This window comes from Ornithorhynchus anatinus, chromosome 17 (assembly GCF_004115215.2).
Source record: "Ornithorhynchus anatinus isolate Pmale09 chromosome 17, mOrnAna1.pri.v4, whole genome shotgun sequence".
NCBI classification, from domain to species: Eukaryota; Metazoa; Chordata; class Mammalia; order Monotremata; family Ornithorhynchidae; genus Ornithorhynchus; species Ornithorhynchus anatinus.
In genome coordinates, this window is record NC_041744.1 from 12,284,147 (window position 1) to 12,297,795 (window position 13,649).

The 13,649-nt window shown below is 43.1% G+C and overlaps 1 protein-coding gene across 2 annotated transcripts in view; it reads left to right on the plus strand.

Moving 5' to 3' along the window:
* Positions 1 to 13,241, plus strand: part of RPS6KB1 (ribosomal protein S6 kinase B1) — a 33,274-nt gene extending 20,033 nt beyond the window's left edge. The window contains exons 8-15 of one of the 2 annotated variants that reach the window (XM_029082141.2): positions 2,061 to 2,151; positions 2,351 to 2,441; positions 3,278 to 3,385; positions 3,661 to 3,723; positions 4,907 to 4,984; positions 6,252 to 6,359; positions 8,380 to 8,492; positions 9,186 to 13,241. In XM_029082141.2, coding sequence (XP_028937974.1) covers positions 2,061 to 2,151; positions 2,351 to 2,441; positions 3,278 to 3,385; positions 3,661 to 3,723; positions 4,907 to 4,984; positions 6,252 to 6,359; positions 8,380 to 8,492; positions 9,186 to 9,423 — 890 coding nt within the window. In that variant the 3' untranslated portion in view covers positions 9,424 to 13,241. Of the gene's footprint in view, positions 1 to 2,060; positions 2,152 to 2,350; positions 2,442 to 3,277; positions 3,386 to 3,660; positions 3,724 to 4,906; positions 4,985 to 6,251; positions 6,360 to 8,379; positions 8,493 to 8,643; positions 8,719 to 9,185 lie in introns of those variants that run through there. The other variant, XM_029082142.2, reaches the window with a different exon arrangement.
* The last annotated feature ends 408 nt before the right edge of the window (positions 13,242 to 13,649 follow it).

Here is a 13,649-nt window from a genome sequence, read left to right on the forward strand (position 1 = left end):
TGACAATGTTTTGATTTTTGGAGGGGACGGAGAACTCACTGGGGACCCAGGTAGTCCCTGTAGACCTCAAGGAAACCTTTCTTCTCAGTCCAATAAGTTGCCTAGGCATGATTTTTAGAGGCCTTTAGTGTCTGTGTGACTTGACATTTTGATGACCGACCTACTGATTTGACTCCAGTGGCAAGATTTGATGTGTAGTATTTTTGAGACTGTCTATTCAGGAAGCGCTAGGAGATTACTACTAGAACTCGAGTTGTTCTATTGTAACTCCGACCATATGATGTTGCAGATGGAACAAGGATCACTCTTTGAATTTAATTGTGCAATAGAAACATTTTCTGCCATTAGAAATGTTCTGTAGGGTTTTTTTTCTACTCGGCATTTGCTCCTATCGGTTGGGGAAAATTTGAATTTATTTGTTCAAATTATTTTTCATCACTTCACAGAATTTATTTTTAGGGGGTTTTTTGGAGCTCCTAGAGTAAGTAATAGGATGAATGGGTCACTTACTATTTGATTATTTTAAAAGGAGAGGATAAAAGAGTAGAGTTTCCTGTGCCATTAAGAAACAGATTTCTTCTTCTCGTATTGAAACACACAGTGCAAGTTAAAATGGATTTGAATTAATTGGCTACTAGATGAAAGTTAGGGAGGTTAGATGGGACGTAAATATTAGGAGGAATGTCAAGGAGGGCAGTCGTCCCCCATTTCGAATCATCGTGTTGCCACAGCCGGAGACAGAATACAGGGCTGAGTGTCCACTGGCCAAACCAGCTATGGCATTGTTTCTATTCTGTGTCCACAGAAGGTCTTGCCTTTTCTGACTGTGGGTATAGAAACACAAAAAGTCCTTAATGTACATGCCAGAGATTTTAATGGCCTAAATGGTAGAACAAAGGCCAATATGGAACAGTCTCTTCATCTGTGGACTGGTTCTTATTTAGTCCTCGCTTTTCTGAGTCCTGGATTGCCTTGTGTATATTGCAGAATAACTTCATTCCTCTGCACTGATTGCCAAAACTCCCATTAGGTTGTACTGTGGTGATCCCTAGTAACTCTCTCTGCCATTTCTAAACTACTGAAATCATTGCTCCCTTTTAATATCAGATTAATAGAGTATGTCTTGGGTGCCTAATTAAAAATGTCAGAGTTGGTGAATGCAAATTTGTACTTTGTCTGTTTTCATGGTTAAACCTGTCCCTCAAGGCTGTTACAGAAAAATTTTCACCACCCCCCCGCCCAATATCAATATGGGGTTAGTTCCACCGATTAGCAGGCTGTCCTACACGGTGAATATAAGAATCCAGGGTGCTACAGCGTAAGCCACTGTCTCTGAGGGTTCCATTCACCCTCTCCATTTTAGGATATATAAGTAACCAAAAAGGCCTATTAATAAATGATTGGGTGCTTCAGTCTTATAAGTGAATGGGCATACTCAAACCTGAGTTAAATTCATAATATAGTCAGCGCTGCCTTAATAGAAGTTTCCTTACCCAATTCAGATATAACACGGTGGAAAAATTAGGTATAGGAAACGTTCTTATACCAAAACGTGAGTCTCCTGGAATTATACGATCCACACTGTGTGTTGTGTAGGTCGAGGCAAGCTGCTGCTGCACGTCCCAGCCTCTGCCTCAGCCTTACTGTACTACACAGTATTTTGTGTTTCTTTGTGTTTTTGCAATTTCAACGGTAAAATAACTGAATAGAGAAGGTACAGAGCATTCTAGCGGTGATGGACGTAACAAAAGTATAGAAGTTTGTATAGGAAAATGCAGGTCATGATGGTGCCTTCAGACCATCTATCTTCTAGCTTATTAATTCCCTGTGAATCAGTGGTTAATGCAATGCAATTTTCCCAAGAACTCAAGTACTCCATTAAAGCAGAAACAATGGTGTGGGGTTTTTTTTCTTTGTTTTGTCCCTTAAAGGAGAATGTAAGCACAAATATTGAGTATAGGAATAAGCAGATTGCTTTGTTTAGGTGATGTTTAAATACAACTCTGTTGACGCGGTATTTAGATTTGGCAGAGTAACCAAGCTGAAGTTTTTCATTTCAGGTCATGTAAAATTGACAGACTTTGGACTATGCAAAGAATCTATTCACGACGGAACGGTCACGCACACGTTCTGTGGAACAATAGAATACATGTAAGCTGCTTGTTGAAGAAATTTTACTCTCATCCAGGTTGAGCGCAAAACTTCGTTTTAATCAGTGGTTCAAGTGTGCTGTGTTTTAGAGGAATCGTGTATATTATGGGTTTTTATTTAAAAAAAAAAAACTATTAAATTGATCCTGGACTGTGTGTCCTGGCACATTCCTCATGCATTTTTTTTTTCCTTCCTGCAGGGCCCCTGAAATCTTGATGAGAAGTGGCCATAACCGTGCTGTGGACTGGTGGAGTTTGGGGGCATTAATGTATGACATGCTGACTGGAGCAGTAGGTGCACAGTTAAAAACCGCATGCATTTCATTACGTCCCGTAGCTCGCAGAGCACAACTAGGAGGACTCCTTGGCCACGAGTGGGTCAGAAGAAGCTGGCGAGGCGTTTCTCTGTTTGGCCTTACTTTATTCATCTCTGCGGCCTTGTTTGTCACCTTAAAATCACCCCTGAGTTCTTTAATCAATCGGTGGTATTTACTGAGATCTTAACGTGTGCAGAGCACTGTACCAAGCGCTTAAGAGAGTACAGTATAACAGAGTAGGTAGACACCTTCCCTGCCCACAAGGAGCTTACAGTCTAGAGCGGGAGATAGGCGTTAATATCGATAAATACATTATGGATATGTACATAAGTACTGTGGGGCCGAGGGAGGATGAGGGTGCAAATCCCAAGTGAGAGCGTGACGTAGAAGGGTGTGGGAGAAGAGGAAATGAGGGCCTAGTCGGGGAAGGCCTCATGAAGGAAATATGCACCTTCTCGGCTCTGAAGGTAGGGAGAGCAATTGTCGGATATGAAGGGGAAGGGTGTTCCAGGCCAGAGGCAGGATGTGGTGAGAGGTCGGTGGCAAGATGGGCGAGATAGTGCTTGGGAGAGTACAGTAGACTTGGTAGATGTGATCCCTGCCCTCTAGGAGCTTGCAGTCTAGCAGGGGACACACGTTAAAATAAACTACAGCTCGGAGAAGGAGCAAAATATAAGGAGGGGATCATTGTTTTTACCTAACTCGCTCAACTGAGAAGCACGACTGCATGATGATGCTGCCTGAGGGCCTACTAACGATTTTCTTCACTCGGTCGATTTTTTTTCTCACTCTTCTCCTTTTACTTTCCAGCCCCCATTCACTGGGGAGAACAGAAAGAAAACAATTGACAAAATACTCAAATGTAAACTCAATTTGCCTCCCTACCTCACACAAGAAGCTCGAGATCTGCTGAAAAAGGTAGGTTTTCTTTCAAATAAACATGCAGTCGTGCGTACAGTAAGACCAACGTCAGCGTCAGTGACAATTTAAGCATTGGTCTGCTGCTTTCCTTCAAAGTCAAATCCAGATGGATTTAGTCAGCCACTTTCCCTCTCTCCAAAGTAACCTCTTGACAAGATGAATTGTGCAACTACTCAAGTCAGAGAGGACATGCCATTTTATTAATGACTTTCAACAAGCTTTCCTCAGGAGGGTCCATTTGTTCTTACTCATTTGATATTTCCTTCCCAAAGCTGCTAAAAAGGAATGCTGCTTCTCGACTTGGAGCTGGCCCTGGGGATGCTGGAGAAGTTCAGGTAGGCTTGGGATTTGGGGGGCTTCTTTGTCACCCTCACGCCAACAAAACTCCTTCCTCTAAAAGACAGCACATATTTTACCCAAACGTTTCTAGCCTGATAGGATTAGGAAGGAAATCCCTTAGTCTAGTGGTTAGTGAGTCTGAGGAAAGTCTGAAAGTTTGACAGTTCTCTACTTTTCCCAAAAAACTTGTGTTAAAACCGTTGAGTGTTGTCAACTGATCCATCAGTGGTATTAATTAAGCACTTATGTCCGCAGGGCGCTGTACTAGGTACTTGGGAGAGTATAATTTAGTAGAGTTGGTAGACACGATCCCTGCCCTCAAGGAGCATTACAGTCTAATAGGGAAGACAGACAGTAGAGTATAAAGAAGCAGTAGAGTATCAGGACATGTATACAAGTGTCGTGGGTCTTGGGGTGGAGTGGTGCTTAAGGGATACATAGGTGATGCAGAAAGGAGAATGAATAGATTGGGAAAATGAAGGATTAGTCAGGGAGAACCTCAGTGGAAAAAGTCCAGACCAGGGAGTCAGAAGACCTGGGTACCAATCCTGGCTCTGTCACTTGTCTGCTGAGTGACCTTGGGCAAGTAACTTCACTTCTCTATGCCCGTTTCCTCATCTGTAAAATGGGAATAGGACAGGCACCATGTCTGATTGTGATTATCCATATTTACCCCAGCACTTCATATAGTGCTTGGCGCAGAGCAAGCACTTTTGTTAGGAGGAGGAGGATTATTAAGTTAAATTCTGTCTCCTCCAGACATGGATTCAGCAGACCTGTTCCGCTGATGTCTGTGAGACCCTGGACAAATTAACCTTGCGTGACTTGGATTTCTTGGTCTTTTCAGTTGATTTGGCATGATGCAGACATCAGTGCCGTGTCATTCCAGTGACGTCGGTGAGCTGACGTGGCTCACTTGCTCTCCTTTACTCAGTCAGACCTGTGGTCTAAAGTGTTTTCCCACCTCTGTCATAGAAAAGACCTGGACACGCACCCGTCCTTGCCCAAGGCTATGAATTTTTCTTCGGATTCTCAAAGAAAAGATCTGGGTTAAGATTACTTAGGTCTCCCTTACCTGGCTGATCCAGGTGTTTACATAACTTTGGACTACTTAGTTAATTATATCAGACCAGAGATGTGGATTCCAGTTCATTTCTTCTTCTTTGGTGTCGGTCTTAGGCTCATCCTTTCTTCAGACACATTAACTGGGAAGAACTGTTGGCTCGGAAGGTGGAGCCTCCCTTTAAACCTCTGTTGGTATGTATGCACAAAAGCATGTCTCTCTTGGGGAGGGGTGAAAGATCTTATACCCATTTTAGAGTAAGATGTTAAAAATTTTCAGTGTGCTTTTTAAGAATTTTAAATAGTTCTCCATTCCCAGGCATCAGATCAGTTTCCAGACTCCTCTTTCCTCTCATTGGAAATTTTATTAACATATTCCTTTTGGGAAACCGGTACCTGTAGTAAGTGCTGCATTTAGATAGCTGACTGCTCCGCACAGAATCTGAGTATCAAGTTCAGGCTACTCAAAGCTCTTTCGTTTGCTTATTTTTCACATTTAATGCCCGATTTGCGGGAGAGTGAGAGGACCTTTGTCTTCCAAGTCACCAGTAATGGGAAACATAGTAGAATGAATTAGTCCCAAAGGCTACATCTCACTGTCACTGACATCTCTCTACGTCTCTTTACAAGAGATGTGTGGAGTATTATGAGGGATGCACAACATTCCCACTCGATTTCTTGCCAGCTCTGGTTCCTTTGAGGTATGGATTTAGAGGAGCAGCTTTTTACAGCTGGCAGCTGTGTTCAGATGGAAGGAAAATTGACCCGCTTTAAATCTTGTCACCTAGATTTTCCATCCAGATGGGAAAGTAGTGAGGAAGGCCAAACGATTCTGTAACCTTCTGGGAATAAACATTTTCCTGAGAGGTTGGTTTTCGGTGGATCAGCCAGCCCACAGAGGAATCTAGCCTGGAGTTCAGTAAATAAATGCAATTATTTCAAGTACACTCCAGGCTGAGCCTTAATTTATCGGACTGCTTGGCAATTCTGAGGGTGGAAGTGCCGTGGGTATAAGGCCTCTTCACATTTATCACCTCAGAAAAGTATCCTGAGACTGAATTATCCATCTCTAGAAAAGCACACAGTTTTGTGTGAAGCCTCGTCCTGAATCGGAGGGAACTATAAGAGCTTTTAAGACCTTCAGTAAATGAGTAAAACCTTATGCCAAGAAGGGATTTCTGTCTTGAAGATTCTAAAGGAAATGGCAAATAAGATATCCAGAATCCTCTTAAACCAAATAGTAACTGCATGAAAGTTTAATTTTGTGTTCCTCTTAGATCCTGATTCTTGGCCTCCCTTGGCATTTATTCTTAAGGGTCTCTCTAACGTGTGGCGTGAACACAACATCACTTGTAATTTACAGCAGCTAAACACAAGGAATACTCTCTATCCCAAGAGCTCATGAATGAGTGCTTTTGGTTAATGCGTAATATAAATCCTGAATCATTTTGTTTTCACAAAGCAATCCGAAGAAGATGTGAGCCAGTTTGATTCAAAGTTTACACGTCAAACACCTGTTGACAGCCCAGATGACTCAACTCTCAGTGAAAGTGCCAACCAGGTCTTTCTGGTACGTCGGGGAAGATGTTGGGTGAGGTGTGGGCGATAGATGGTTAGGAAGTGCCGCGTAACAAGAAAAGCCAGTTTGGGGCAGTTCACGGGCTTCCTGGTACGTATACTCGGCTCCAGAAAATCTTGGAAAACTAGTTTCTTTCGTTCTGTGCCCAGAAAAATAGTTTTTAAACCAGTGAAACGGCAATAGTCCTCCTGGGTGATCGGAGTCCGTACTGCTATATTCTTTTCCTGGCTGGGCTACTGACTTGCCCTAGTGACCGGTTCTGCATTTAAATGGGAAATTACCCAGTCCTTGGGCCTGTGTTTGTTTGGCGTCTGTCCATTCTCATCTGAAAATAGGGGTGAATCGTTACAAAGGGTTTTCCGATCCTGATACAAAGAAACCCAGGAATCCACATGATTAAGGTAGGCACAGTCTTCATCCTTGAGACAGTTCAGTGGGATGAACCTGACAATGTTTAAAGTGATATAGGCAATTACCTTATTTCATTGTAAGTTTTTTAATTTTGCAAATGAGCCTTGGTACCCTATAGGTAGTGGATGTTTCATTCGTAACCGTGGAAGGATCTCTGTGGAGCTGTCTTCCGTGTGACTTTATATAACCAATCTATCCAGTGGGCCTCGACGCTAGTGATTGGTTTGTTAAAATCAGGGAATTAATCCTGGCCTATACAGGTACAGCTTCATTAATCTGGAATGGGCAGGCTGAAGCCCCTGAATTAAAAGGATTTTCCAGAGGCAGAACTCCATCCAATTAAACTCCTTTCCAGAGCAGCTAGGGACCATTTTGTAGGGCCTTGAGCCCCTCTGCCTAGGCTGAGTGCATTTCAGGAGACTGTGATTGCACCTTCTTCAGTTCCAGGTGTGAATAGATAATGTCTGAGGAGAGCAGAGGGAAAGATGGTGTCTACGGAGACTGATTTCGCTGACGAAATTTCAATAGAGAATAGGTACTCCAGAAAAATGGGATAACTGGACATAGCATTTTATTTTGCTAGTTACTCTTTACATCATTCCTTCAGAACCCTTTAAGTCCATAGCCTCATGGCCCATTTTTCAGGGCATCCGAATGTGGTACCTCAAAATCTTCTGCCTAACTAGTGTTCTTTAGCTTCTAATATCTATCCGTTACCCAAAATGAAAAAATAGCAGGCCTTAATTTTCTTATGAAAATGTAATTTCATAACTGGATTCCTTTGAAATGTTCTCATCTCTGCTCCAGAATTGGAACCCCTTCACCTGCTTCTGTTGCATTAGGATAAATTGGCTGGCCTGGAGAGCCACTTTTGCCTCCAAAGTGCCTGGGCTAGCAACTTCCCCTCTCTAAAAATAATGAATAGAAACTTCTTCCACTGAAAAGTGTCAGGCTTCCTGGGGTTTATATTCCGGCTTGAGACCAGGTGGCCACCAAAGCTTGGTGAAATTCAAAGCTTCCTAAGTGTTGCCTATCACTTGAGCATCACCTTGACTGTTCTTTGTGTTGTCAGTTGTTCACCAACCACCCAGTTATAGAATGTGTTCCACTTCCAGTGGGGCTGTGCCCCTCGTTCAGGTGTCCAGAGCCATATGCTGGAGGGTGGGATGGTGCCATTTCCCCTGCTGCACCTTCTTGGGGCGTACGGCTGCCACCGCAAAGCAACAGCTCAGGCGGAGGGTGAGGATCCCCTGATGGCGGTTGTGGACCTAGGAAGAAGAAGGGATAGCAAAGGCCCACCACAGACCTACCCTGGAATCCAGAAAAGCCTGGTCCCCGTGGGTTTACTTGGGGTGCATCCTTCTGTCTGTAATCCTGAGACTCTGCAGGAACAACAGATGTCGGTGAGCTGCCCCCGGGACTCGGGGGGCGTTCCGTAGGTCAGGCTCTGTGTCACGAGGCCGGCGTGGGAGAAGTTTTGCCCAATGTTAGCAATCTGTCAACGTAGGTGGAAGTTCGGGGTCGGAGAGAGTCGTTAGCTACAGTTCAATGACGAACATAACGAAGATCTATTTCACAGTACTAAACTCTTCTTTTTCAGGGTTTTACATATGTGGCTCCATCTGTACTGGAAAGCGTGAAAGAGAAGTTTTCATTTGAACCAAAAATTCGATCTCCTCGTAGATTCATTGGCAGCCCTAGGACACCAGTCAGGTATTCCGTAAGCCCCTTCCCAGACCCCAAACTGGTTATCTCTTGTGGGGCAAAACAGTTGCATCAGAAGTGATTGTGATAATGAAGGGAGCACTGATTTGACCATTATTTATTTACTTATCCCTTCTAACTCTTTTGTTGTGCATTGCAGGTGAAACCTTGATGGAACAAGTTGTCTAAAATTGAAAATCCTTGCTAAAATAAATGTTCCAATGTGCAAAGATAACCTGTGACTATTGGTGCTCTGTTATGAGGTTCTCATTGGAGGCCGTACTCGCGCTCTCAAGGTTTCTCCTCTGTATAAATCTTAACGTTAACAGTTTCACTGTCATTCAGCATGAACTACACCAGCCACGTATGCTTGCTGGAGGCCAAAGTGCTCGCTGCATCCTTCCATGCAGCTGGCTTAACTGTAGCATCGGCTGTAGTCCTTGCGTGTCTCCTGACCTGCAAGAGACGAGAGTGGGATACACCCACTGAGAAACAAGTTGTTTTGGAGAGCTCAGCGCTAGGTACGGCTTAGATCCTGTCTTTTCTAGCTCGGGTAAGTGGGGGATTTTGACAGGGTCTCCTCTCCGCTAACAGGAAAGAACGTAACCCAACTGTTCCCCGACGCCCTAACGAAAGGAAGAGTTGCAAGGTTTTTTTGCCTTTGCGCTCGTTCCTCTGATTTTTTTTGTCTTTTTCTTAAAGCCCTGTCAAGTTTTCTCCTGGAGACTTCTGGGGAAGAGGTGCTTCCGCCAGCACGGTGACGACGCAGCCACCTGTGGAGTATCCCATGGAGACTAGCGGAATAGAACAAATGGACGTGACGACGAGCGGAGAGGCATCGGCACCCCTTCCGATCCGCCAGCCTAACTCTGGGCCCTACAAAAAACAAGCCTTTCCCATGATCTCCAAACGGCCGGAGCACCTGCGCATGAATCTATGACAGCGCAGTGCGGCTGACAGATCTAACTCCATAAAGACAGAAACAAAAGATGGAACATGAGCATCCTACAAGCTGAAATGAGAATTCAGAAAGACAGTATCATTGCACAGACGGTTTGGGAAAAGGAAAAACCAAAACGGATTTAAAAAAAATAATCAATCAATGGTGCAAAAAAAAAAAAAACCCCAAGCAAAACGGCGTTGCAGATGTCTAGGCACGTCTATTAACTGGTTTCCGGCGACACCTCACCTTTCCAGGATCTTTCACGTCGATGGCTTGAAATTGACAGTATTAAGGGTAGGATGTTGCTCTGGAATCAGCAGAGTCATGAGTTTGTCAACAAGGGTCAGCCCTTTCGCTAGGCAAAAGTATGAGATGCCGATTAACACTTGCGGCTTGAGGACAGATTAGCATGCAAGCTTGATCAAACTCTTTCCTCTGGCAGTGTGGAATCAAAAGATGAAAGAAACTTAACGATTAACGTTTTACGTGCAAACAACCTAATGAATTTTTTTTATATAAATATATATTTTTCAAATAGATTTTTGATTCAGCTCATTATGGAAAGCATCCCAAACTTTCAAATGCAGAATTATCGGTCAGCGTGCAGAAGGCCAGACTTAACTAGTTCTGTTTCTTCTCTTGTTGGAATAATAAAATGGAAAATGAATCATTGCTAACTACAGCTGTGGCTCGTTTGAGGGATGGGGGAGGAACTGGGGCTCACTTCACTACCCAGCTGCAAATACTTGTAACACTAGGAGAAAAAGGATCTACTCAGTGCCTTGGCCCTTGTCCACTGGCACTGCTGAGTTGAACTGGAAGCCAGAGGCTAGACAAAACTTCTATGTCTATAATTCATCTTTGTCCGGGGCCCGTGCTTCCCCGGGGGGAAAAAAACAAAAGAAAGCTCACCCCCTCTTCTTCCTTGTGTTTGTGTTTGGTTTAAGTGCTAAATTCCGATCTAGACCGGCACCCTCCAAAGGGGCCCGGGTAGCAGGTCCCTCCGGGGAAGGTGGCTCACCGGGCTGGAGGAGGATGCTGGTCGCCGTCTGTCTCCAAGTCTTACCGGGCCAGTAATCTCGCTGCAGCCAACCAACCGGTAAGAAGGTTCTGGAGTTTACTCTTGTGGTTTCTATTTACCGTGTGCGCTGTTTACCCTCCGCCCTTTTCCGCAGGAGTTTCGCGCTGAGGGCCCGTAGGTTTTCTGATGGTAAGAGTAGTAGATGGCCTTTTGATGAACGTCTTCCACAGTAAGGACTTCTTAGCCGCTTAATTTAGACGACATATTAGATGCTACGTTTTGGAGATTGTCAGAAAAATCTCTACAGATGGCTTACAGGTACAAAGAATAAAAATAAAGGTAACTTTACCTTAATTACTTCCTGCCTTAAAGAGAGCATTTCTGCGATTATAGCTGGTCAAAGGGTTAGCAGCTGCAAAGCTTTTTCAGGAGGTAGACGGTGTGAATGAGTGTGTCGTGCACAGACCGGTCTAACGGATGATCCTGTCACCTTTTGGCTTGCCACTCTGTACTGTCTTCAGTCCACAGCTCTTCAAATTCAACCTGTGATGCTCACCCTCCTAGGGATTTTTCTATAGATGCTGCTTGTTCTGTGTTCTCCAAACCTATTTGAGCCATAGGATCCAAGCCATAAAGTTCTTTACACCCACTGAATCCAGCCAGACATAAGCAAGGCTTTTTCAGTTTTTTTCTTTTTTTAATGGTCAATCATTAGTGTGAGGTGACTCCCACCTCTTCAACACAAGGCAGTGCTATCAAGTCTGAAAGGGGATCTGAAGAGAATTTTTTTCAGTTATATGTTACTGACAGCTACTGAAGGGGAAAAAATGGCTAGTTTCTCTTGGCAGGAAGCTTTTTATTTCTCTCCCCTTTTAGCAGCCTATCTTTTCTTTTTTTCTTTGGTGGCTGCTTCTTTGGTGGTTTTTGTAGAAAAAAACCTTCTCGATTACCTTTGCTCAACTAATGATCCAAGTCCAAAACTGCTCTCCCGTACTCTGTCCTTTCTGGGACACACTGAGAACCCAGTTCTGTAATGTGCCGCGACCACCGGATTTGAAAACAAGCAGAACCTGGCTTGTGCTATAGAGGGATCGTTTCCATCCCGTCCCATCACCAAAGCAGATACTTTCACATCCACACTGTCCCAGTTCTATTTTCTAGTAACATTGACACTGTGATTGAATATGACCCCATAGTTCTTTCATCTATCTTCCCAAACCAGTATGGCTGGCAATAATGACAAGAGTTGCAAAACTCTGGTGCGGAGATATTGTTAAACTAAATATATATATATATATATATTCATAATCTGTTTAACATCCACTGAAGTGGACTTAAGCTCCCATACTGTCACACGTTCTTATTCTGTAACAGTGCTCCATAATATGGACGTTACTGATGCTCCAACAATGACTGTGAAAATGTGTCCTGTGACACCTTGGTGTCATTCAGACAGCAAGTACACACTATGCAATGTGGTTTCTCCTATATTTATTTGTAAAAATCCAAACATAGTTTATATATATACATATATATATATATATATATATATATTTAGTGTCAACATTACTAGTCATGAACTTCTAGGAGGAGCTTTGTTCTACCTTAAAGTTATTTCAGATAAGTGCTAGTGTACGGAAGCTTAAAAAGCTTCTCCTTTTTCACTTTTCTTTAACTATAGCAATTATAGACTCTTATTTTTTTATTTTGTACAAGCTGTGCTTTTTTAATTAATGTAATCATTGAATTTCACTATACTAATTTGATTTCTACGACTTCTAGCATTACAGAATAAACCTGGGTTCGTAAATCCTGCTGTGATTAACAATGTAAAGTATTAAATCTTGAATTTGAACCAAATTGTTTTTAAGTTGTTTTCAAAAATAAGTCTGTTTTGCATTTGCTATTGAAAAATGAGGTTGAGTGCCTACCAGCTTTATTTCAGAACATTTTGAGGAGGAAGATAACGCTAGGGAGTCGGTTGTACTCTTGGTATGCCACAACTCCAAACTTTTCATTGTCGGTATGGATTGGTGACACAGGATATTCTGAATCCTACTGAGACTGAGCCAGTGAATTTTTGAGTGCCTACCGCAACCAGCCGCTTAGGTGGGAATAAAGGAAGATGGCACGATCCCTGCCCTTGAGGAATTTACAATCTACCAGGGAAGACAGAATCACTCACCCCCATTTGTCCTTCGATGACAATCTACCAGGGAAGACAGAATCACTCACCCCCATTTGTCCTTCGATTAATTCTCTTCTGCCTTTTATCTGTAACCGCAAGGTGCAATGATAGCGGAGTAAAGGTGTAATGCCTGAATGATGAAAGCTGATGCCTAACTCCACCCCTCACCTCCACACCGTTGGTTAACCCATTGGTTAAACTGATTTTTTGTCAGTGTGATGAAGTAAAATCTAAGCATCAATCCACGTTTCCAAAAAGAGAAACCCAAGCAGCCTAGTAAAAGTATGTCACTGGCCTCTGCTGTGGGCTAAAGACCTGTCTGCGCTGCTGCCAGAGAAAATTCATCACTTGTCAGTTAACAGCACAAGTATTGCCTCAAATAAATACTCTATTTTCCTTTTTTTTTTTTTACCCCAAGTTGGCTTTGCATCCATCTATCAAAACCAACTCTCTTAGCTGCCTTACTTAAAGGAATGATATAATTAGGGTGACAACCCTTTCTGCTTTTCCTCATCTTGTATTTAGTTTACTGTATTAAAACATATACTTGACTACAGAATGAATGGATGTAAATAGCCATTAAATGCAAATTTGAATGAACGTGAACTAGTAGAAGTGATTTTTATTTACTGCTGTACTAGGGAGCAGTGTCCTGCTATCTTTTAGTGAAGCTGAGGAATGAAAGCTGGTCTCCAAGTAAGTCCTATTAGCTAATAAGGTACGTTTTTGTTTTTATGCACAATAGAAATTAGAAACCTGCAATACAGTAAGAAGCTAGAGGTGCTCGCTAGGGAATTCTAGTAATCATTACCTTCCACCTCTCACTTAACTCTGGTTAGCTACGGCCCAGCCATGGGTCCACCTCTAAATTGCTTAATTCAGTGCTCTGCACACAATAAGCACTCAAATATCACTGATGGAAGGGATAGTGGGTCAGATAATGGCCAGCAACACGCTTTACAGCCTGGCCTTCAAGTCGGAACTCTTACGTTGCAGTGAAGAGGCAGCAGCGTA